At 28.6% G+C, this 27511-nt stretch overlaps 3 protein-coding genes across 5 annotated transcripts; all 3 read right to left on the bottom strand.

Annotated features, from left to right (window-relative positions):
* Positions 1-719: 719 nt before the first annotated feature.
* LOC149058876 (fer-1-like protein 6) lies at positions 720-2789 on the bottom strand. The gene is made up of 3 exons (XM_089218979.1): positions 2690-2789; positions 1789-1963; positions 720-894 (listed from the first exon to the last, which is right to left on the bottom strand). Exons 1-3 carry the CDS (start codon positions 2712-2714, stop codon positions 720-722), a joined length of 375 nt encoding a protein of 124 aa, XP_089075105.1. The 5' UTR covers positions 2715-2789.
* Positions 2790-6556: 3767 nt separating this feature from the next.
* Positions 6557-11562, bottom strand: LOC107161896 (uncharacterized). The gene is made up of 5 exons (XM_015508492.2): positions 8684-11562; positions 8017-8091; positions 7791-7882; positions 7594-7652; positions 6557-7167 (listed from the first exon to the last, which is right to left on the bottom strand). Exons 1-5 carry the CDS (start codon positions 8756-8758, stop codon positions 7046-7048), a joined length of 423 nt encoding a protein of 140 aa, XP_015363978.1. The 5' UTR covers positions 8759-11562; the 3' UTR covers positions 6557-7045.
* Positions 11563-11646: 84 nt separating this feature from the next.
* Positions 11647-26230, bottom strand: DopEcR (G-protein coupled receptor DopEcR). 3 transcript variants are annotated; one of them, XM_089219327.1, is made up of 5 exons: positions 25942-26230; positions 23321-23486; positions 22901-23105; positions 20255-20561; positions 11647-15702 (listed from the first exon to the last, which is right to left on the bottom strand). In XM_089219327.1, the coding sequence occupies exons 2-5, from the start codon at positions 23379-23381 to the stop codon at positions 15370-15372; spliced, it is 906 nt and encodes a 301-aa protein (XP_089075453.1). In that variant the 5' UTR covers positions 23382-23486; positions 25942-26230; the 3' UTR covers positions 11647-15369. The 3 variants fall into 3 exon arrangements, with proteins under 3 accessions (XP_089075453.1, XP_089075455.1, XP_089075454.1); XM_089219329.1 differs by lacking the exon at positions 25942-26230 and adding an exon at positions 24973-25897; XM_089219328.1 differs by lacking the exon at positions 25942-26230 and adding an exon at positions 24531-24963.
* Positions 26231-27511: the final 1281 nt, after the last annotated feature.

The raw sequence follows: 27511 nt of genomic DNA on the forward strand, positions 1-27511 counted from the left end.
TTTACGAATTTTTATATAAATTTGTAAGATATATGATTGGTTTCAATTTTTAAACTGTACACTCAATAACACCCAGCAGCACGAATTATGAACAATACTATATTAAAATTTTAAAAATTGAATTTGATCATCTTATGCAGGTCAAAATTTCTAAAAATTCAAATAATTGATGTGACAAACTGACAAATGTACGTGGTTAGGATTTAGGTACCCAAATATCTTGTTGTACATACTTAATTACTAGACAGTATATTCCAATATACATATTACGAATCATTAATGACTCATTTATTACCTTGTTAAGAATTGAATCTATATCATCGATTTGCAATCTTTCAATGCATTCAATTTCAAATGGTACTAATTCAGTTTCCACAGATAATAATATCCTGCCAAAATACTGTTGAGTTTCCAATGTGGTAAAATGCAAGAAAGCTGGACCAAAACACGGAAGTCCATCTGTAATTATATTAGATTGATAAATATTTTTAAATTATTCGTTTAAATTTGAAACAACCTTCTCCTATGAAATCATGCATGGATATCATTCTGCTAGCAATGATTTTTCCAGATAAAATTAATTTAAAGATTATAATGGGGCATAACGGAGGATACATATTTATCGTCGAGTATTTTTTGTTCCAATTTAATTCTGCTCCGTTCAAGTTCAGTAATATACTTGTCTATTTGAAAAATAATTAATTAAATATACTTACTTTTTAATTTTTTTCTATATGAATAGATACTTTGGGTGCTTCTCCGAAATCAATCGATAGCCATTTAGGACCTTCTTCATGTAAGTATCGAATCACTTCACCCTTATGTAATTTAATAGTATATTTTGCCAAATGAGTCGTCGTAGCCATTTTAAATCCATTCGGAACAAATAAATCACTAAACAATAAACGTGCTGATTATAATTTATAGTTTATACCTGTATAACATATATTTATAACTGTTATAGTATACCGTACACATAAATAATAAGTAGTAATGCAGAACAATATTGATATAAATACAATAGAATTTATATTTATGCATTAAATATATTCATTACGATTTAATCAGATATCGCTAACTATATACTTAATAAGTAGTTGAGCATAAATCCACAATCATTTTTCATAAGTGTCTAATATAATAATTCTGACAATTTTCATAAAAATCTCGGAATTTGAAAATTATTTTGAGTTGGAAATTCATAAAAAATGTTAAATTTATGTCTAAGACTAAAATTCAGTATTAAATTTCACATAACTTGTGACTCATAATAGTTTTCCTATCTTTAACAAAAAAAAAAGTTTTCCGAAAAGTCTAACCAATTTTTTATAACCGTTTGAAGTTTGAAGTTTTTCAACATTGGATTTTCAGCTGTAGGTTAACAAATTCCCAGCAAATGTTTTTCTTATTATCTTATTGCTATACAAAAACAAACAACCGTAGATACTTTTCACCAAATGTTTATTATATCATTTCCTACAAATGATACAATTTTCAAAATGTTTAGACTCGTTTTAAGGCTAATTTTTTACTGTGTAAGTATAAAATTGAATTTGAAAAAACATAGGTACTAATATGATTGTAAAAAAATCTTCAATAAATTTACTTTCAATATTAAAATAAGTACTTATATTTTATACAATGAAATCGATACTAAGAAAATATCTTGCTGCATAATTTTTCACAACAAATAAGTATATAAATATTGTGTGTATACCAATAATAGTACATTAAAGTTTACTTAAACAATAAATATCTCTTGGCTTATATTCATATTATTTTACAAACTTTTTATTAAATTTTAAATCTTCTCTTGTGGGTCCTAATGGTTTTGATAGGATTAAATTATTAATCGTATGGCTTTCACAGAACATTACTATATCACATTTTAAATATCCTCGAATTCCCAAGTCATTTGTTCCGTAATCAATTAAAGCCAACCATTTATTACGAAACGATTTGTCTGTTGAAAATAAATAGGTCAGTAAGTATTTGGAGTTTATTTACAACATACAAATATTATTCAAAAGTATTGACATTTTAGCTTTAAATTTTGAATAGTCTAGTGGAGCAAAATTGTTTGTGTTTTTTAAAAATTTTTTTTTATGGACTAGCTAAGAGGACTATGATGATATTTTTATAGAAGAAAAAAATGCTCGGATCTTCAACTTTAAAGGAAAATTTTATCAAAAAATTAGATCTAAATTTCCCAGTAATATATATACAAGCTACAAGGTAATCAGGAAAGAAAAAGAAATATTCGTTTTTCCATAGTCCCCTCTCTCACACCTGATTATTTTGAAAAGTACTTGGAATTTTTAGTTTTGACCACCAAAAGGTAACAATTAGGATAATTGTTCTGCCATGAAATAAATTGAAGTTAAAAGTCGATTTTTCTACTACAAATCTACAAACATAACAATAAAAAAATATACACATATACCTATATCATTGTAAAATCAATACATTCGTCGCTTGGCTAAGAATATGTTTTGCTTTGTAATGATTTCTAATTATGCAAAAAATAATTTAAAAACGTAAAATTATTTTCAAGATAATAATTGTTAACTGTAAAAAAAATCATCTTGTAATAAGTTGTTGGTTTTAAGTTTTAAATCTTATTATAATGTCATCATTGATGGCTAATTGACGACTTTATCAATAATGGTTAAATTAGATTGTTGATTACCTGGTTCTGACCAAATTGTAGACATTTGTAAAACAACACTCCCAAGAATAACTGTTTTTGTCAACGATGATATGTTATGCGATTCACATACCTTCAAAAATATAAAATATTATAATATACAGGGTGATTGATTTATCAAACAACACTCATTATTTGAAAAAGTGTTGACTTTTTTCAAAATAGTTTTTTAAATAGTTTTAAGTTGTTAAAAAACCAACGCTTTTATTAGAAAATTATATTTTTTAAGTTTTTTACTTTTTTGAATAACATAGAGTTTTAATTACATATTCCAAAGCAGAATATTTTTCTAAGTATTTTTATTCATAAATATCGAATTTAGCGCTAGTAGTTTATGAGTAATAGGTATTTAAAGTTTAGATTGGCAGAGTGGAGTGGTACAGGGTTACCCCGCAAAATGTTTGTCCACTTCACCACTTGTCTATACTTAAAATACTTATAACTCATAAATTACTCGTCCAATCAATCGCTCTGTAGAACATACATTTACATTTATAAACACTTTTATGATCTAAGTTATAACAATAATCTATTATAACTCACGGTAATGGTTATGTGTGTGTTCAATACATTATTCAATAACGATGTCGGAAGATCAATTATAAATGTCTAGAATATTTTATTTATTCAATAACACTTATTGTATAGTAGTATATATTACATCAAAGAATAAAATAAAAATAAAAATCCTAATTTAAGAATAAGTTATTACTTTGAAATAAGATGGAGAAGTTGATGGTTTACTGGTTGCTGTTTTATCACGAAAATATAACGGAACTTCGACAATAACATAAGTGTCAATATGGCTTTTATAATAATCTTTCCCTTCGATTATATTTATCATAATTTGACTGTTAATTTGTTTTGGGGGTAATTCAATTTCACCAAGATATTCCATATTATCCATCGTTCAAATATCAAACAACTAATAGGTGATAAAAAAATAATATATAATTTAGAAATGTGAAACTAGTTTATCTTGTGTATTCAGTTCTTCATGTACAGAAAATTTTCAAAAAATCAACAATGTAACTATATAGTAGCTATAGAATCATGGATCATGCATATATTTGTTATAGATAAACATGATTTGTCTTATCATTCACCTTATCTGCATTATAAAAATGTGTGTTTACTATATTGTTTGGCTACTAATTCTCGCATAGAAAATATTATCTAGGTGAGTATAACGGTTTATAATGTGAATATTACCATAATATTAGATTATCATATTGAGTGTAGGGCCATAGAAAACTCCTCAAATAATTCCCAAAAGCACAATTGAGATAAGTGTAGGTGTAGGTACCTAGCCTAACTTTTTTTTCGTAATTGAAGGTTGAACTGACAACGCAACCTTACCTAATTAACGGTTTTATTTAATTTATATGTTCTAAGTAAAGTAAATATATAAATTATATAACTATAAGTCTATAAATTCATAAAGTTTATCTGTACTTACTTTATTATATAAAATTGTAAGGAGTTTTCTACAACCACGCTAACCGAGAAAACTACTGAATCGATTTGGCTGAAATTTTTTACTTTTATTCCTGGCAGACTGACAGTAGACTACTGAAGGTTAGGTAGTACCACTTTTTAAATATTTTTCAATTTTTTTTCTCCACAACATTATACCAAATAATCCTACGAGTGATATATAATTCACAATTTAATTACAGTTATGTTACCAAGATTACCTACTCTGTCGTAAGTATACACTTTCTGAAATTATAAACTATAAATAGTTTTAATATTATAAGAGTTGTATGGAAAAGAACGATCACTTAAATTTAAATTTATAGAAACATTATTCGTTGTTTAGGATAAGCGTGTACAAAGAGTCACAGACCACATATCGAAGCATGCAATTGATCGGACATTAAAAGGTCTTAGGTGTAACAATAAGGTTATGGGTGTAATAACATTTGTTTTCGGTGGTAATTTTCGTTGAACCTTACCAGACACCAGTGGTTCCCAAGGGCACTCAAGATGATGTCATTAATGCGGAGGGGACGATATATATCCAGCACAGTTGTTGAAAATTGGAAATGGAACTTAAGAAAATGAAAATGGTTACGTTTCTGTCAATCCCACGATTAGACGGGTGGTAAATAATGGGGAAAAGTTGATTTTTGCAGTTTATCTTGACATTTTTAATCTGTCCAATAAATCTTACCAGGGGCTATGTGAAAGAGATATTATCTCTTCGAGAAATGTAACAGCAGAAGAAATCACTGATATCATCCTTCTAAAATTCGATGGAAACTCACGAGAATGGGAGCATACTACTTGCGTCCGAAATTATTATCAGTAGGTGAGTTGCGTCCCGCAAAAAAAAGATTCAAAAAGGTCATAGCGTATTTTGCGTCCCGGTATACCTTTTTCTATGACCTAATTGCGTCCCGAAAATATCGATATAATCGATATAAAAATGTACATTGATGATACAAATTTAATACAAATAAAAATGGTTATAATAAATTATCAGTTCAATTCAATTGCAATAATAATAATATAAAACCTAACCTAGCCATTATTCGCGCCCAATTTAGAACTACACATTTCTTCCATAGCTTAAAAATTCGTATTTTATTAAATTAACTTTTTTTTTTTTTTTAATTTGATGAGTGGTAATTGCACAACTATTGGTCTAATAAGACGAATTGACCGAATCATACTGAACAAAAGTAAAATGTGAAAACATAATGCGAGTAAAATACAAAAGATTATCGACGAAATTGCTATATCTTATCGAATCTAACAACCAACAAGATGTATTATGTATACATGTTCCCATACCTTCATCAAATAAAATAATACCCACATATGACATAAGTTAATAATATAATATACTATCATAAAGTACCTATCATAGATAAATTGTATATATATTGTAAGTAACGCACGCACTCACACACATGTATACATCGTATACATGTATACAGTACAGCAATTTATGAACTATCGATTTTAGTGACACGATACTATTGATTTTAATGATTTTTGAAAATAATATCGATGATAATAATATGGCTGACTTACGTCCCCCAAAACGGGACGCAACTTACCGGTCAAATTTACTACCTGAAAAATATATTTTTTTTGGGGACGCAAGTAACATGCAGCCACGAGAAAATCTATCTTATTGATACCATTACATTAACAAATAACAGATGATGCTATTCATTATCCAAAAATAATAGCGGTTTCATAATTTATAGACAAAAATACATCAATACTTTCATATGTTTTGTCAATTATTACAATGGTAAAAGAATTATAATAATATTTAAAAAAATGTAGAATTTTACTCTTTTTTTTAGTTTTTAAGTATTATAATTGGGTTTTAGTAAGACTGTAAGAGTAACACAATATGTGTAAATTGAGCGAGGATTCGTCGCTAAAAACCCAGATGATTACCCATATCGGAGCTAGCATCGCTGGATGATACTTGACACACAAGGAACTGCGATCAACCACCTCACCACACTAAGTCACAATTGTATTTTTATTATTTTTATTTATTATACAATACTAATACATATTATTTTGTGCAAGCACCTATTTTATTTAATCCTATTTGATTATATTTTTTATTTTTATTTTTTTTGGGGGAGGGGGGAGTGTTGGTGTTTATACATATTATTATTTGTGTACCAATGTGATTATAAATAATTATGTAATTACTTTTTGGTGACACATAGTCATCAGCTTATGGATAGTATTGCAACCACGTCAGAGAAAAATTACCTACTAATATAAACCTTAACATGATTTATTATTTAAGTAAAAGAGTATTGAGTATTCGTACGTTTAGTATACAACAATTTATATAATAGTACGGTTTTTATTTTTTTTAGATCATAATTACAATACACCATACACGTATCACATATTTCATTTACACAATACACAATATGAAATTTTCAAATTCAATGTTTTCGGCAATGATTAATTCAACGTACAGTATTATTATTTGTAAAATAAATTAATTTAGTAGCAATATAAATAAATACATCGAATAATATATTTAGCAATATAGGCCAACAGGACCGTATTCGCTCAGAATCGTTTTTGAATACAATAATATACCTTTGAATTCATTGAATTCAAATTGAACCCATCCATTCCGGTGGATAATGCTACACCTATTGGGTACTATACAGCACAGTGATACTCACTTGTCCAGTCAATGCCCACCTTTTTTGATTTGTATTATTACCAATTATTTACTAACTATTATTATTTTATGTAAATACTAATCATAATTACATGCTACACGAATTAATAAATACAATTTAATTTAATCTATAGTAGATATTTCTGAACAGCGCGATTCTATTTCTTGTTATCGTCATATAAGCCCAATTGAAGTCTTATTTGTTGTTTTTGAGCCACAGCCATGGAATGCAGCCAATAACAATATAGCATCAATATGTAGAAGATTACGTACAGGAAAACTATATAAAATATACACAAAAGTTAAGTTATATAAGCACGTCAGTGGTGTAAATGAAGTTCAACATGGTGGTGGAGCGTGATTTTATTTTTTCAATAAAACTCTTGATATGAAGGGTTTTTACTTTTTATCCACATCCCAAAAAATTTTTTTTACGATTTTATTCATTTTTATTTTATTTAATGATATTTCAACAATTTTATAGTATTATTATAGACACATTTTTAAAATATTACCATTTATTATTCATTGTGCCATGAGGAATATATTGTAAATTTTATAGGTATATATATATAAAACCATTTATTAAATACTAAATTGTACTTTTAATCTATATAAGTAATGATATTTAAAAATATGATTAAATTTATTTATTTTACTAAAAAAGGAACTTATTTTTTAATAATGTATATACATATATACTCACTGAAAATGCACATAATATAATGGAAGAATTTGACATAGGCCCAACTCGAACTATCATAACTTCAACATAAGATGTTTATTTTTAAATTATCCTGTGCCAATTAATTGGTATTATAATAATAATAAACAAATTAACTGTAACTGTAATATTGAAAAAAAAAAGAATTTAATAATAATAATAAATATAGTTATGTATACTTAGTGGAGCGGAAAAGAACAGAAAAAATGTCAAACACGCATCCAATTGCCGTTAGGAACAGTGAGTAAGGCATCGCACGATTGGTGTTGCCCTAAAAAATATATATATATTATTATCTGTAAATAATTTTAAAAATATTTTTAAACGATATAATATAAATTTATAAATATTTGACTGCCTGTTTTATATAATGCATAATGTATTATACGAGAGATTCGATTTTACCTTCAACATAGCACCGACGATAATTGCGATTGCGATGTAGTTTATTGAATTCATCATATTGAAATACGTCAACACCTGGTGTAAGATTATCGACATTGTTTATCAACATAGTTTGTATAATATTATTTAATCCTTATAGGTAGGTACATATAAAAGAATAGGTGAGGCATTTTTGTATGCTCAAGTTTTTAAGCTTGGTATTTGTAGATTATTTCACGATACATTTTTTTCTACCAACGAAACTCTATTATATTCAACTTATTTTTAGCATAAATATTTTATTTTATCAGGTTATAGTTAATTTTATACAGAGGAAACCTTTCTGATTTATTTGTATACGCGCCAGAAGGAAGAACAAAAAATTATTGTGTATCCAAATGCATTTCAATAAATATCATTCAATTGAATACTTCAAGAGTCAGACATTTCTCAATAAAACGAATAAAATTACATAATGATAAACTAAACTGATTATTAGTGTAAGATTATTACTTAGTATATTTTAACCATTATTTATATATAGATATAAAAAATGATGTAAGCATGATCACAAGTATTATAACGAATTTAACACACAGTTTGAGACATTTAAGAGGTAGGCTTTTTAACGTGCTACGAAGTGTACGGGTTCAGCTAGTATATAGTATATTATATAGTATAAACTCACAATACATATGGCTAAATTCACGAACACATATTTTTTTATGCTTGAATTCAAGACTTCAAATTGAATCCGTAACATTTCTGAAATATATTGTAGAAATAAAATAATAATAATAATTTATACTTATAACTGGTGAATGCATGATGGTTTATCATTTATATTTCAATTACCATAGTTACGATACATGTAGGTAATAGTAGTCGAACGATTTCAAAATGAAAAGCCCAAATATATATATATAATACAAATGGTTCAAATAATCGCTTATAAATGTTTTGCTTTTTTTTAAATGTAGGTTGGTATATGTAATTTGTTTGTATTATATGTTTGTATATTTGTATGTATTTGTATTTTCATTTTTCATTACTTTAAAATTTAAAATATATGTACCAAAAAATCTTTAAAAAAAGATGGGTATAAGTGGGTAACGCTCTGTTATAATTAGGTAGATATCTAGTAAATCACTGTAATGGATATGTTAGATTTGAATTCAATCATAACCTAAAATCATTGTTTACCACGAATAACGATTCTCAGCGAAGATATTCGATCAGCCTGTAATATAACTAAATATAATAAGTATATTTTATGATATAATTGTAATTTAAATTACAATTAGACATTAGTACAACTGTAAGTCAGATTAATTTTTAACAAAAAAATTACATTTGAAAATTTATACTTTATTAGTGTATATGTAACATATACCAGTGGTGTATTTATGGGGGGGGGGGTGCTGGGGTCCCCCCCCCAAAGAATTATTGAATGCGTCTGGAGACCTTAGTAATAGTAGTATAATAATAATTATATTTATAAATTATTGTATTATGATATGACACCCCCCCCCCCCTAATCAAAAATTGTAAATACGCCACTGACATATACTGTATATATTATATAGTCTATAGCAGGGGTCACCAACTAATTTCTATGGGGGTCCGTTTTGAAACTTACCAAACTTTACGCGGTCCAAACAGTTTCAATGACATAATTTATAAATTTGTGATTATATTTATTTATCTATTCACATTGTATTTTACACACATTAATAAATAGGTATATACATTTTAAAATTTGTATTTATATTTATTTATTTATTTAAATTGAATTTACAAAAAAAAAGATTATGTTTGAAATATTTCATTTTTAATGTGAAAAATTGGTCAAATTCATACGCGTCACTCCGACGACGGCGCGTTTCCCTCGCCGGTTTGGCGCGTATGAACTTAATCAATGTAAAATGAAAACGAGCTCGCGGTCCATAAAAAAAGTGCTCGAGGTCCGTATCCGGACCGCGGTCCGCCAGTTGGTGACCCCTGGTCTATAGTGTATATAATGTGTACAAAATAATAAAGTACTCTAAAGTCTAAAAGTCTTAAATAACCACAAATAATATTTTTAAATTACAACAAAATAACTAATATCATTATTCTTGATTTTAATGATGTTATTTCATCCAAATTTGAACTTGAAATGTCTGTAAAAAGATAACTGTGGTTATATATTTTTTAGATTTTTCGGTTACAGTATGAAAAATGAATGAAAACCATTGTTTTAAATTTACAATTCTCGTCTGAATAAAATTGAATATTTCATAATTTTTTGCATCAAAAAAATTTGAAAATTGTTGAGATTTTGATGAATTTTAACTTTAGACGTTCGTAAAAAATAATTGTGGATTCACGGTTAAATAACAAAAAAAAAATTATGAGGTATGTACAGTTATTGATACAAAAATTCGACTGAGATAAGATTTAAGTCAAGAAAACCACTATGACGGATCAATGCCGGAAAACTAATTTAGTAGTAATCCTGTAGTTCGGGAGGAGGGGCTATTAAGTACAACATCATTATATAATAATTCGATAAAGAATCTCATCCAAAGATTCAAAGGGTTTGAACTACCACATCAAGAATGGAAATCCAAATAATAACCGGACACGGAAGTTGTGGACATAATATGATGTCCAATTATTAAAGTAAAAGACAACCAGAAATGTGATTGTGGGGATGACAATCAAACTATGAGCCATATTACAGACGTATGTTCAAACTTCAAATAGAAGGTTCGGGCTGGATATCGATGGTATCAGCGTGATGTTAAAAAAGAAGCCGTTGAGTTGATAAAGACTTTAGATATAGACATTTCATTTTGACTATAGGTACATATCATATAATGTATTGTTATTAATCATACTTATAACTCTACAACTTTTATCTATCGATTTTATTAATGTTACCGTGGTACTGTTGCCATATAACATTGTAAGATTTTACATACATTAACAAAAAATAAACTATGATTAAGACGAAGGCAGATTAATGAAACATCTTAACATCATTACAAATTATTCCAAATGGATGATATTGTTCATTATTAAAGTCAAAGGTGTACGTTTTCTGAATAATAAGATGATTTAATCATTTGAAATTCGAACCGTGTGTATTTTAATAAAACTAGAGCATCAGTGTTAAAGTTATGTCAGAACTGTGTAAAACGTATTGATTTTCAAAATGTCGTATCGTGAGATATAAATTTTGGACAGCTGATAAAATGTTATCATTCTGCTTACTGCGCAGTAACAATTATAGCAATATTAATAATATTATACCGTTATTTTACAATTATCGTTGAAGTTGTTTAATATACTAAAATATAACTCTTTTCCTCCGACGTTGAAACATATTGTCTGTAAATGGATGTCCATAGTTTTAAAAATAATACTAAAATAAATCAAATTTAAGATATAACATATCCATACAGTTATGAGTATACTACTGTAGATACTTACCTACTATAGTTATTAAAACAAAAATAACTTTAAAAAAATCATGAGTTAATATTCCATTATTGTTAACAATATATCATGTTAAAATATATTCGTTAAAGAAAAAAAATTATCATTAAAAGGTAATAAATATTGTATTAAAATAACACATGATTAAAAACACCGGATTTCTATATAATATAGTTGAAAAAACCTTGTTTGTACTATAATTTTATCTCAAAATCACTACCAACAACTGAATAACATACAAAATTATGGCACATTAAATATTATTATCATACTAATAATGAATAAAGAATAGAAATAACATACATAATAATACATGATGTAGGTACTAACAAAATATTACATTTTTTTTTCTTAAAGCACATTACAATATATTATTTATAATGACAATAAACAATAACTGCTCGTGAACTTTTTGATGTGTATAGTGAGTAACTATTTATAAAATAAAGAAAAAGAAAAATGTGTAATAGGTATTATCATCCCGACATAATATATGCACACATAGTTCTGTAAAAACTGATTAACAATCGGCACACCCTAAAAGACAATAATTATAATAATTAATATACAACAAAGCGTTTTAGGTCACAAATAACTCGATCTTATAAACTCGTGGACATTTTCATTTCCAAAGAACTCATATATCAACATTTTCTTTAAAATATTTAAGCCAATTAAAAATAATCAAATGTTAATGATATAAAATAATAATAATAATTAGCTGTATAATAACAATGTAAACAAACGAATCTAATCAAAAATCTACTAAATGATTCAGTCTTAAACATACACTTATAATAATAACAATATGATCAATTATATATGTATAATAAAAAATAAATAAAAGCATGTCAGTTATTTGGTTTAGTTCAAATTAAAAAATTGGCAAACTATAACCAAATATTACTCAATTTACTACATGATGTCATTTAGGAATTAGAAGAAAATATTGTCAAAAAACAGTAGTATTTTGAAAAATTGTCCAACATTCATGTTAATGAAGTATTTGTTTAAAATAGATTTAAAAAAAGTTAGTAGTATTCCTAATGTTTATCAGTCAACTTTCACTATAAGAAAGTTTCTTCGCTTAACTTTTGGTATCCACCAAAATTGGTGCTTAAAAATACAGGAGTGATAAAAATGTATTTTCGATCTACGATTACTTTTAATTAATGTTTATAAGGATAACTTTTATATAAATAAATAACAATATATGTGGTTTTAATCGTACAAATTGATTGCATATCGGTATATTAGTACAGCAGTGATAATAACAATCTTGACGACTGATCAATGATCAATTCAAAAATAAAATGAATAACCAACAACGAATAGTATAGTTGAAAGAGTCAGTATCAAAGTAAAGCCGTTTTTTAATGAAAATTCTATGTAAACGGTTTCGATTTAAAAATTATCGAAAACATTTTTTTTTTTTTTTTAAAGAAATTATATACACATAATATATATTTCATAATATTAATAATAATAATAATTAATAACAATAAAGAAAAAAATATTGACTTAGCGATGCTTCATTAATGATTATAATGTAAGCATATTTTTACAAAAACATCTAGTAACAGGCTTAAAATATTGTTTTTTGATACCAACTCCCTCAAATTCAACATATTATGTACGAGCAGGTCAATTTAATCACAATAAAACATTTCTATATGATGTAAAAGCTACACGTTTTCCTCTTAATGTTTATACAATAATATCAATACAATAATTTCTCTATTTAAGTGCATTTTATATTGTACATCAGATAAAAAAGGGCTGTCGCAAAATATTTGATGTTGGTCGATCCGGCCCCATGAAGTGTATATCGAATTATATAAACATATTATAACTAACATTTATAATTAAAATCATGTCGACCGTATCTCATTTTTTGTAAGCGCCTAAATGACTGAAGTGGTGATTAGAGCGAATAAATAAAAAAGTCAACAATATTAATTTTATCATAACGCTATTATCACAATAACTGCGCGCCTAAAACCTAAAAGAGTTCTCTGGTAACTTTTATAATACTAATTTTTTTCTTACTAAAATTAACTACAATCAAACATATTCATTGAGCCTCGTTGATTATCCAAAGTACATATTATTTTTATTATAATGAAGCTTGAACTTTTCCTACACATTATTAAAATATTTTATTGATTACTAGATATTGTTAGTAATTAATAACATGATATTATGATGAAAAATAGACGATAGACCAAAATATTAATTAAGTAAACTAACCCTGTCGTATACTGTGATTTTATAATTGTAATCAATAATATTTGGTTTATGCTCTAGTTAGTATAAAACGCAAATAACATTTTTGATAGTTGAAAACACGAATCAAATAGAACAGATTACAGATAGAATACAAATTTTATAACAAATTGTTTATATTTTTCTCATAACAAGTGCTTTTAAATTATTTAAATTTAGGACAAGAGAATTTTTATTATTATTTATTTAAAAAACAATAGTATGTTGAACTTATACGCATTATTAGAATTTGATATTTTCTATAAAATCATTATTTATCTTAATTTATTTATGAAACAAAGTGAATATTAAACAAGTTAAGCAAAACTTTTTATATTTTAAAGTTATATTTTTAGATGAGTTTTCTAACAAAATATTATGCTGATTACTGTTCCTTTTTGTTATAAACAAATTGTATTGATTATTATTTCTATCATATAAGTATATAGAGGTATATATCATATATTAACTGTTACATGAACATATAATAATTATTAGTTGGTGTTTTTCAGAAATTTAATTTTCTCAATCAAATATCGATACTTATTAGTATTACTAGAACTTAGAGAATGTTATTAACTATATCGATTGCTTATTTTTCATTCGGTGCAATTAATATATTAAATTGAACGATTTATTAAAAATGTGGCAGGCTCAAGTCATTATAGTAAAAATAATAATAATTATAATGATAATAATAATAATAATAATAATAATAATAATAATAATAATACTACAATAGGAACAAACAACTCGTATTAAAATATAATTCCAAAAGTGATTATTGTTAAAATACGCATTTCGTTTGTTTACATATTATTTAGACTACACCTATATATTCATACATTTTTAACCTCAACAAAACGAATTCAGTGCGATTTAAAAATTGTTGGCATATTTTTATGGAATGGTATTTAAAACCACGATAAAATGTGATAGGTACCATGATTTCAGAGTTGGGCGAAGAAATAAAAATACCAATGTATCTTGCATTATTTCGTGGCTATGATAAATTATTGAAAATTGAAAATGATTTATCTCCATTTAACTGATTAAATTTGATAACTTATGCATATATTAGATTATAGACTGGAAGCCCGGTATTTTAGTATGATTTGTATTTTGTTAAAAGTTTTAAGAAGGAAACGTTATTTTTCTTTAAATTGCTGCCCAACTCTTTCTGTTGATGTATATTATACATACAAATTTAATTTGTCCGTAAAATATATATTTATACGTGATTTACTGATCTACTAATTTACAAGTTGTTCCAAAATAATTGTTAATAATTTAAAAACAGTCTATAAAAAATAATTTTTTTCTACAATGTTCCGAAAAACACCATTTAGTATGACATGTATGATTACTGGCTCTACCGGCACACTAAAATTATTAAAAATTATCCTAGTCCATGGATTTCTTCATGAATTAGGGGGTATACAACCAACGACAATTTTAATAAATTAGATTTCGTTTGAAACAATTTTTTTTTTTATCTGAATAAAACGTAAACAAATGGACGAATGATTGTTCTCGGGAAGAACATTCGATTAATAACAAAAACAAAGTTCAACAATAATGATTATTAAAAAAAAAAAAAAAAAAAACATCAACATAATACTTAACTTAGAGGAAGTGATCTTCCATGTCGAGTTGTAATAGCTCAAGTTCTGCGCGACTTTTCCGTTTGCAAAATACCGTCAAACACAACAATCTGAGCATGACACGGAACTGCGGGCTAAGAAATATGAGCACAAACGCCTTCCATACCGAGTTGGATATTCCCAGCCACAGGGCGGCGAAACGGACATGGCCGGGCACCGCCGGTACGCCACCTAGTTGCTGGTATGCTTTGATGGACATCAATGGTGTCCAACAAATCCAAAACGTTACGATCAACACGAATGACGTGACGTGTGTGGGATTGGACAAGTTTTCAGACAACGCTGTTACGTATTCCTGCGTACAACGAGATAATTATTGATACGATGACTATTAGAATAATAATAATAATTATAATTATATATTAATATAACTTAATATTATAACTACATCGATATAACCCACAAATAAATTAATATGAGAAAGTGGATGTTTGTATATTAACCACTGGTAATTTTTTAAAGGACCGTCTGGTATTTATTGTGATGATTTAATAAATTTGTAGTTATAATATTGTATAATATATAATTGATTAGCAATTAGCATTATAATATACAATATTATCCAATATTAATAGAATGAACTATATCTTACAAACAATGCCATTTATATATTACTTATACCTAGTATCAGTTTGGTATGTACTCGATTATACTGATTTTTTTCACCATACATAATACTACAAATATCGTAAAACTAAAATGATTCGTTTGATTAAATATAAAAACAATTGGTCACACAATTTATAAACACTATATTAGGCTAAGAATCTCATGTTTTATAACATTGTCACCGAATATAATGAATACAATTACAATTACAACTAAAAATTCAATCATTTTGGTTATTGCAGTTTTATATTATTTTAATAATTATACGAATATATGACACTTTGACTAGTGTAAAACAATATATTATTCACGTATATATATTATGTAAAAAGCGCTGGGAGAATTTCAGGTTCACTATTCCAATAAAATTAAATTAAGGACAAACGGATACAGACCCTTTAATTTTTTAATTATAGTCAAAATTGAATAAGAAATCTACCGTAATTTTGTTTAAACAATTTAACTTGATAAATTTAACTAGAACCCGAATAAATTATTTTCTAATATACATACAATAAATTGTTGAAATTGTATGCTTTACTACGATAGTATTAGTATGCACAATTAACTAGTTTATTTGTGAATATTTTAATTTCAAAGTCAGAAAAGGGCATTTCCTGTCCCAATATATAATTATGCATAAAAAGCTAAATTTAATTAAAAATGATTTTGCTTTGTTAAAAATTATAATAGTTCATTAATAAATTCAATATTTTACCTTCAATGTTAAAAAAATATTTTTAACCTACAACTTAAAAAAAGAAATATGTGATTAAAGTTTTCAAGAAATATTATGCCACCATTAAGATTTCCAAGGTTTCATGTTATCAGCTTAAAGTCAAATAATCCACAGGAACTTTAAAAAGTTAAGCTTCAGATAGAAACCAAGAGTAAAGTTAAGAAATATTTTTCAAAAAAAAAAAGTATCAAGTTTGAGAATTATTTAAAAACTTAAAGTGTTGCCAAGGTGAACTAAGGTTTTTAAAGCATGCAAATATCTAACCAACGCACTATATATATATTATATAAATTTCGAATCTAAAATCAAAGAGTTTTCAACCTGAGCTCTAATGAAGTAAATTATTTGTTTTAGTTTCAATGTACTAAATTAGTTCTTAGTGTTTACATTAGCATTTATCAATTTATAGTACTTGAAAATCTGGTAGATACGCAAAGAAAGTATCCTAATATATATACTTTCTTTTTTTAATTTTAATTTTATATATTTAAGTAATTTACAATCTATACAACATTATGTACAATGGGCAAATTTGATAATTAATATAATATGAAATAACAGAAATTAGCATTTAGGGGCAGGCACTTAGCAGCACCACCCGAATCCTAATATATATAAAAATTAAATTAAATGGATCTTTATTTGATATTATTTATAATATAACTAAATAATAACTGTACATATTTCGTTTTCTTTATGATTTAATAAAATTCAAACATTTAAAATAACGTCGTATACATTTTTTGATTACGCAAAAAATGTTATTTGATCATAGTAAAGAACGGTATTATACGCTGGTACTATATATATTGTAAAATGCAATAGAACTAACAGTTATAGAAAATCTTGATGGCAACGATCTATAATTAATATTTTTATTTTTTATTAAAATTAATTTTAAAAACATAAAAATATAGAGCCAACCTCGGCTAAGATGACAAATGTGAGCCACGCACTAAATGTGATATTTTTTTGGTACGAAAATAATTTATACTTTTTATTATGTTATTTGTTTAAGTATAATATAATATCATATAAATTATTTTTAGTACTTAATATATACCTACTGAAACTGAAATATAATCTTTTCAGAGATTTATTTTATTATTGATCTTGAGTCCAGAAACTATGGCCATCAGCTATTGTAACGGGTAACGATTGGTTTAGGACACGTGTATGTGTAACAAGAATTTGTCACTAAGAAACATAGTGGTCACCCGTCTGGGAACTAGTGGCACTAATCGATGCTGGGGGCGGGCCCCGTTCCACCTAGATGTTTGTTTAGACTAAAGCCATTTTAGTCATCTTAAAATTAAATTGGCAATAGTTTTTAAATAAAATAATTTATCAATATTTTTTTCTAAAATGTTTATAGTCAAATTTAAAAAAAAAAAAATCATATTGATACTTACATTGTTACAATTACCCATATAAAATATCATTATTTCTTTACTTTTAAATTTCTACACGTGCTTTTTACTCACTCATTCCTATAGTCTAGTAATTGCTCAACATATATGTAAGTATACTTTTTCGTTGTATTCTTGTTTTTTTTTCATGTTTTTCTGGGAATTTCAAAGTTATTAATTTAACTGAATTATGATTAATATAAAATTAGAATGAACTTTGTTATTAAAACACAAGTGAAACGATTTATATGCATTTATTATTAATTGAATACTCGCTGAATTCTATGCTCAAATTGTTGGATTAAAAACACAATACTTAAAAGTATAATTGTCTAATAACTAATAATAATAATAATATAGTTATGAACTAAAAAATCGCAGCATTAAATTTATATAATTTAAAATAACCACGAGTCTGTATAGTGTATAATAAATATTGTGTTTATCGCTTCCTCTCGTGATTTACTCTGGATAGATTATATAATATAATATATATTATTTAAAATCCATTGTATACTTAATTTTAAAACGAATAAAATAGCTTTGGTCGAAACGGGAAAAGTTAGTTTTGGACGAAACGAGTTACGGCTCTTTGAGTAAATTTGTGACTAAAAATTATGCGATGCACCGTCCGCACCACCAAGTCACAAAAATGATTATTTAAGTATTATGTGTTATACTCAGATTTTTATAATTTATTTAAAAAATACAGTGTTTAGACTAATAAATATTGTTTATATTTATCAGTATGTATAATTATTATAAACTATTAGAACTAAGTTATATATTTATATATAGGCAAGTTATACCCATTTTAAAAATATATCATGGATTATGTGCACATAATTGACTTTTTCTACAAGAAATGCATATTTCATGGATTCTTGGTGTTTTTGCCATATAATCTCCATTTTCATCTACACGAAATGAATTCGATAATTCACACTATTAACCCGGATGAATATCTAGTTATCGTTATATATATATATATAGAGAGAGAGAGAGAGAGAGAGTGGTTATAAGTGAATCATTATTAACGAGCTTTTGATAAAATTAATACAATACATCGTTTAATCGTTTGCACGCATACAATAACTATAGTTACATGTCCTCTAACTTTAAATACTGTCTTATAATTTAGATCATTCATTTCTGTATTCAAGCAGACAAATTCCATACCTTCATAATGAATAACTTAACGCTGCTTGATTCCCTTGATTATATATTACTATGACTATGGCCTATGAGAACTATAAATACTGGTCATTTACCTACTCATATTTATGAACAATTAATATTTATTATTTACTACAACACTTATTTTTTATTTAATTAATATAATTAAATAACCTGCTAGTTTTATATAAATTTTTGAATGGACGTACATAGCGAATATATAAATCGTAAACAAACTTTTTTTTTAATATATAGTTTATTAAGGCTTCAATAACACAGGTTTTTAACCTACATTTGATAAAAAGTTAAACAAGAAAAAGAGTACCTATATTATATACATTACATTTTGCAGGCATGAATTTTAGAACTTTATTATTTTTATTATTTTCAGTGGATAGTTTGAGTTTATATTAAGTAAGAATGTACTGCGTTTGCAGGTGTAAACAAACTATTGAGTGGTTTTTTTTCATTTCCTTTTTGGTGCATATTTTGATATTATCTATGCATATTGCACGCATTTATTCTATACATTTGTATAAGTATACGATAGAGGGTTTTATTGCATATAAAATCCACAGTGTAGTTATAATAACCAATAATATTTTAACGTTATAACAGATAGGGCTGTAATTTTTTATTGGTGGGAGTGCACAATCAAGTATTGACTTCTGGGTCACTCAGTATAGATGATGTTTAACAAGTCTGAAATATATCCACAGACCTTCCTAAACGACTGTCCGTATAGTTATTATTTACTCAAACCCTCCGGCTATAACGTCCTGCAAGTGTACTCAGGGCTGCAGTACGTGTCTATAATATTATATGGTTTATGTACGCGTGTATATAGGTATATCGTCTTAATATATAATTTATATATGTTTATAACGTCGATATATGATAATATTATGTCGTACCTTGTCGTGTGCTAGAAAGCCACGTCGCAACCGTCTGATCGCACCATAAATATACACGTACGTGTACAGAATTGTGATCAGACTGGGCCCCAGCACCAGTATGGACAGCGTCACCGAATATGCCGCCATGCCTTGCCAGTCGAGCATGCACACCGCCGTGTCCTGGTCGAATACCGGATCACCGAACTCGAGCAGCGGTGGGCTGCAGAGCATCGCCGACGATATCCACGTGAACGCCATCCAGCACTGACACCTGGTGCGCGTCTGCACCGTAAAGTACCGGACCGGTTTACGTACTGCTATGTACCTGTGAAAAACCATCGCGCGCGCACACGTATTATTCCATTGTGGGTTTATTCATGTAGTGTCCGTGTATAAAATAAATTATGTCGTATTGTTGTGTGCATTGCAGCCAGAGCGAGATTCGAGCACACTTCAATCTATGTCTCTATGACTTCTCGTAAATTAAATAGATTTATATGCAGAATAATGTCGAGTGTTCTGCGATAAAAGCATCATCTTGTATAATATGTATTGTAAAATATCTAACATCTAATAATATTATATCATATATTATACTTCAACGTATCATTTATTATTGTAAATATAAACAGACGTGGTTCTAGAACTGTACATTATATCACGCTATATTAAAGTCTAATATATAATTTGCTATGTCTAATAATTAACCCTATCAAATCTTCATTGTTGTATAATATTAGATTGGTTACGTTTGTAAGAATGTATTATATTAACTATTAACAGTACAATAAACTTTCATTATATCAATACATAATAGATTCTTAATGTATCGAACGTCGATTTCTTAAATTTGTCGTAATCTCGAACCCGATTGAACCCCCCCCCCCCTCTGAAATATTATATTAAAATTCAATATTTCAAACTTTTTTCTGCAGAACATGTTCTCCTTGAGTTTTGTCATACCTCGAACTTACTAAATATTGATATCCAATCGTGAGCGAAAAAAATGTAATCAGAAAAATGGAAAGTGGATTAGTACAATACGATGCACGTTAACTACAATGATACCACTGCATAATTTCATGACTCACTAAGCTATTTTGTATTTTTATGTGATGGCATCATAATGCGGTGTTGTGCACACGAAAATGTCTGATGCGTTATATTTTGGTGAATATAATTTGTCCCTCCCCGTGCTGCAGTCATTTCCGAGAAGAATGTAAACACATACCTACGATAAAACGAACGTGCAGAAATGCAGAACACGCGAGACGCGACTCAGACATGCAATCAAACTGCAGCATATTTATACATATATATATATATATATTTCCCTCGTAGATAGTATAACTATATTATACAGTTTTTGTGAGTGGAACTAAGAATAAAAAAAATGGTGTGCTAGACCCTAGAAATGATATGTGTCTGGAGTTATAGTGATAAACCATAATATAATGTTCAATACATATTGTCTGAAATGTTAATAATTACATAATATTGAATATAAAATAAAATAATAACTAAGAAGTAATTTTTAAAACAAATATACGAGGAATTCCCTTCAATTTACATACAACAATTTAATCGTTATGTTTGGGTAGTGTCTAGTGCAGGTGCGTGAGTACGTGGAACGTATTCTTTGCGTACGTACAAAATTGGTACAATTGAGATTTTACCACTGAATATAGAATAAATAGAACGTATCAGTACCCGATGGAAAAGACATTTAAAATCATATATAAATATCGTAACAATTTACAATTTACAACATAAATTATTTTATTATTATGTTAGGTACCTATATAATATTGTATACAATTGTATAGCATAAAGATGCCTACAAACTCACTGTAAAATTATCATTATATCAGCTGACGATAGGTGATATATTAAACCACGACATTATTCCTAAAGGGGAAATAAAAAGTATTTTTTTCGGATTTTATACCTATTAATAAAATATATATTTAAAAAAAATTAAATTTTAATTTAAACTTTCTAAATTCAATAGCTAATATTTTAAAATTTAATATACAAATATAATTTGATATATATTTTAAACCCAAAGTTTTTATTATTTTTATAAGCATTTACAAAGTTTGATAAAGCTGAATAATTAGAAATTCAACAATAAAAATCAACCTATAGGTATTATAACTTGTCCTTCAACTCTCTTTATTTCAAATTCAAATAACGTAATAATGGGATATTATTTATAAATAAATATTAAACTTTTAGTTCAATATTCGACGATTTCTCTTTTAGAAATATAATATTAGACTATAGGCCTATAGCGATTATCATTTAAAACTATGATTTAAGGAACTAAATTCATTTTGTCTGGGAAAAATGCAGTATTTAAATTTAAATTATAGTTCAAGTTGCCAATAACTAATTAATAATTTAAAATAATCTCCAGTACTCGATAATTATTTTTAAAAGCAGTCAATCGATATGTCTTATGACGGCGTCATGTATAGGCAATTTAACACCATTATTAATATTGTGTGTCTGGAATAAAATGTTTTAACTTTTATGGAACCAATTCAATTAACAAATCTTGTAGTTTTTGTTGGTTTACCGGTGAAACAATAACTTTTAAATCTGAGTAACCATTATTTATTATTATAACCTGTATAAAATCAAAATTCATTAAATCATTACCTGTCCACACTAATCCACATAAGTGTGTATGCAGACACGGTCCACAGTGCGACTTCGATGTATCCGATTATTCTACAAGCAATTTTCCCGTAAACCCATTGTTGCACAAGTGCAGGATACACGGAAAATGGCACTACGAGCACACCGTAGAGCAGGTCGGCTAGAGCCAGTGACACCAAGTATACATTCATCACCTCTCCTCCACCTATTACATTATATACAGACAGTGAGTAGTTAGAAAAATTGGATTTAATCAAATAAAAAGCTTAATACTTTTTTTTGGAAATTACATTATGTTAAAATAACTCGTTTATATTTGTTTAATTTTGAAAAATTGTGTCTTAAACTACCTCAGTGATGTCAACAATATTATGTCAGTAAGTAATTCATATAAATGGTAAACACTTATAATAATAATACCTCTTATGTTGGTGAACGTAGCGATTATGAGGATATTAAGGAGGATGATGGCGACCGCCATGGTGAGCACCAGCGATGCCTGGGTTAAGGGCTCCAGGTTGTGGTGGGGGTGGGCTTCAGTAGTACGTGCCCACCGCCATTGTTGCTATCTGTCACACATCACAGCCTACACATAAATATATAAATGTCTCATTAAACGATTATTATTTAAATAGCTTTGTTATCACATTATAGGTAAAACCACAATTAGATAATATGATAAAATGCACTAGATTATATATATTATATATTAATTAAAACTAACAAGACGACGGTAACTATGAATTCATCTGATTAAAGTAGTTACAAAAATAAATAATATTCACTCCCTTACAAAAACATGAAACTCGTAGAAAATACCATTTAAAATGTTCTAAAATAGATATTAATCAATACTTTATTTTCCAAACTATTATTATTGGGTAGTTTATTCTTCAAAATACATTTTATTGTACGCATTTAGATTTTAAAGTTGATTTCATTAAAAACATTCTTATTATCGTATTACCTATTTGATATGTATAAAAGTATTATATGTTGTATGTATATAACATATTCAATGGCTTCTAAATCAACGCTAATAATGTGTCCAATCGATAATATTAATAGACTTATACAGTTATACATTTATATAGAATAAACTATAACTATATATAGTGCTATTTAAAAGTCAGTAAATAATAAAAACTATTATAACTATTGTTATATTTATTTCATAGGTGTGAAAATCAATATTGACGGTTTATCAAATTTTTATCTGTTTGCTAATCTGTGAAAATTAAAATATTTTAACCGTAAAGCGCATACTAAATACGTGTAAGTAAAAACTTTATATTATATAGCTATTAAAATCAACTTATTGATTGCATTGCTGTTATATTATGGCTTATTAGGGATGTATTTCAAAATCATAAGATTTTACATATTATAAATTAAAAAATAATGTAGTTTATTACTTAACAAAATATCGTCCATATTTACGGGAGAAAAGTGCAAACCATAAATTTACAATTCTTTAATAGTCGATAATGCATCATAAATACCATTGTATTGTGTTTGATACTAGCTGATACTACTGCCACCATTGTAATAATTTATATATTAACACTAGTTATAATTACTATGCTACTGTATACTACTATATATTAATACTACTGTAATAATATTGTACCTCATGATATATACATTACGACATCGATAAAAAAATATATCATAGACGCATATCGATCGGAGGACGACGGGTATTAGACTTTTGCTACACTCGCGTACCACTCGTTTAGCGCTTTATGCGATAAAGAACACACGAAAAATACGATCGACTTGGCGATAAGATTACGCGCGATTTACGATCATTTCGAACTATTGTTACTATTGAGCACATAAACGAACCGCCGTGTCCATCGTGGGAGAGAACTCACACATGATGACAATTGAATGTTTTGAGAAATCTATCGGGAAAAAATAAATAAACAAGAGAGACGCTACAGCATCGACGGACGACCAAAATTGACCGTTCACGTTGCGATGGCGGTGAGGAGACGATGGAGGGTCGGTTTTCGGAAATCTAAATGGTGCGAGTGTGCATACTATATGTCATAATATATACGAATTACTCTGGAAAACATCATCGGAACCGTTGCGAATCCATTATATTATTTAAAGTAGATGCTCATCGTTGCGGTGCATCCTGCGGTAGACAGTGCAGATGTAGTATGCGTGTCCAGTTATCCATAGTCGAAAAGTGCACGATTGGCGACAACATGACTGCAGCGGCGGTGGTGGAGTGTTGTGGTAAAAATGATGTGTAGGTAACGTTATTACGACTTTTGGGAGACGTGTTATAATATTGTCACAATAATAATAATACGTCGATACCACTTATCACTGTAATAGACGGTATTCCCGTGGGTCGTCTGTCGCTGACAGTGTTATATAACATTTTTTGATTTCATTTTTCGTCACGTATATCACTCCGACATCCAAGGTATCGTCCGAACTGTCGTTGTGGTGTAAATCGTCGTAAAATAATATTATTAACTGCGATAACGAACCATCCCGACAGAGCGACGACGACGACGACAGCGTTTACGATACGCGAGAAGGTATCGTCGTGGGGTCCGAGCGCAGTGCGTATACCTACAAACCTACAACTGTTATAGACACGACGGCGAGCCGAAAAAAAAATTGACCCAGACCGGCGCGCGCGTTTACCTACCCCCGAGACGAAATCGGAATAATCGTCGAACGCGAATGTTCTCCAGTGATACGAACGGGCGACGATTACACCGCGATAATAATATTAAACATTAAAAATAAACGATAAAACGTCAAAAATAGACTACAATCCGAAACGACGATCATTACACGGCAACGACGACGATGATGTTTGATAAGTGCAAGAACTGAAAAAATACCGTGGCGTATACGATATAATATATAACGTTATATATATCGTGATAGAATATACATATTATTACATATTCTATATTATATTACATTAGTGTGTGTGAGTGCACGTGTGTGTGTGTATGTACGAGTGTATGTGTGTATGTGTGTACGTGTGCGTGTGTGTGTGTGCTCACCAGATTCCGGTAACATGGCGGTCGCGCTGACGGGGTCGAAGTGCCGCAGCGGATCAGATGAATAATAATTGTAATTGTCGTGATGATTATATATTATATTGTTTATGTATTATACATAGATATATTTACAACGCGATGGATATTGTACCAAACATAATGTGTATATTATTATAATTATTGTTAATGGGTAGACGTGGAAAGCGAAAAAATTGTTTTAGAAAAAAAAAAAAGAAAAAAGAAAGATATTGTACACGGAATGTTGCAAGAGCTACACTACTACCACTATTATACACTGCGGCGGCCGAATCGCGCGCCTCCCCTTCTGACACGCGCGCACCTAGCACGCACCACTACCCCCCGTACTCCGTCAACCGCTACCCTCGACACCACGACCCGCTTACCCGCACATACGATCGGAAAAGCTCACACACACACACACAACACAAACAGGAAAGCTCTCACACACACACACACGATCGTGGGAAAGCGTACACATACCGTACCGTCGCCGTGCCCTCCCCTCATCGTAGCCACCAGCTCACTCTTACCACCCTCGCCGACAAATTTCTCGGCCTTGCCTTACACGCGCACACACGCACACGAAAGCGTGCGCGTGCGCGCAATTCACTACTGCGCCCTCCATGCACCACCCCGGCACACATCACCCCACCGCCGATGGGCGCACTACCGTTCGAAAGTTTGTACTGACAACGCCGCGCGTGACGTCAACCAAAGCATTTGCGGCTCCAGTGTGTCCGTGTCGTAGCCGCGCTTATCTGACTCTATCCAGCGGATGCTGATGGCTGCTCTTGGCGTTTATACGCTCTCGCAAACACAAACGATCGTGCGCGCGCAATTACGCAATAACACATGCGTAATATACAATAACCCAACTCTCGAGCGAGCGTGCGCGCAAATACCATATCACACAAATATATAGGTATACATAAAAATAGAAATACTAAATACACGAGAATAGTGTAGGTATATCGTGGGATATACCATTATATTTATATAGATGGTTACCAACACCTACCCATAAGCTCTTTCAAAACTTTGTTTGCCACGTTTGTGTACAACCGGTTAGTTACAATGGCTAGCTATAGACCTGCAGTTTATAGGTTCCTGCTTGGCTGCTTATTTTCGAAAGATATCTGACAGTTATCGCGTTAAGTCATACCAGTGACTATATACCTAAAGTAAGCAGATATAAACACGTACAGACGTATCAATATGCGTTGACGTTTTCATATAACAGAAGTCACTCGATAATAGCGGGTACTCCATAAACTGAACAGAAACGCTTAGTACCCTGGAAAACCTATAATTGTAAAAGTAAATACATGTATTCTGAACTCCTCGATAATTCAAAATGTCTGTCGGTGGAATACACTCTACAATTAGAATTTTTTTCCAGAACCAATAACTTTAATAATTCGAATTTCACGATTATATGTATAAAGATTATGTACAATCTATTTTACTTTACGTACTTGCAATGAAACTAATAACGACAACAATTAAAATATATAATAATTATAGTACCTACTTTACCTACTTAACCTAAACT

Source organism: Diuraphis noxia, unplaced genomic scaffold (assembly GCF_037042655.1).
Source record: "Diuraphis noxia isolate RWA-SAM2 unplaced genomic scaffold, SU_Dnox_SAM2 contig0002, whole genome shotgun sequence".
NCBI classification, from domain to species: Eukaryota; Metazoa; Arthropoda; class Insecta; order Hemiptera; family Aphididae; genus Diuraphis; species Diuraphis noxia.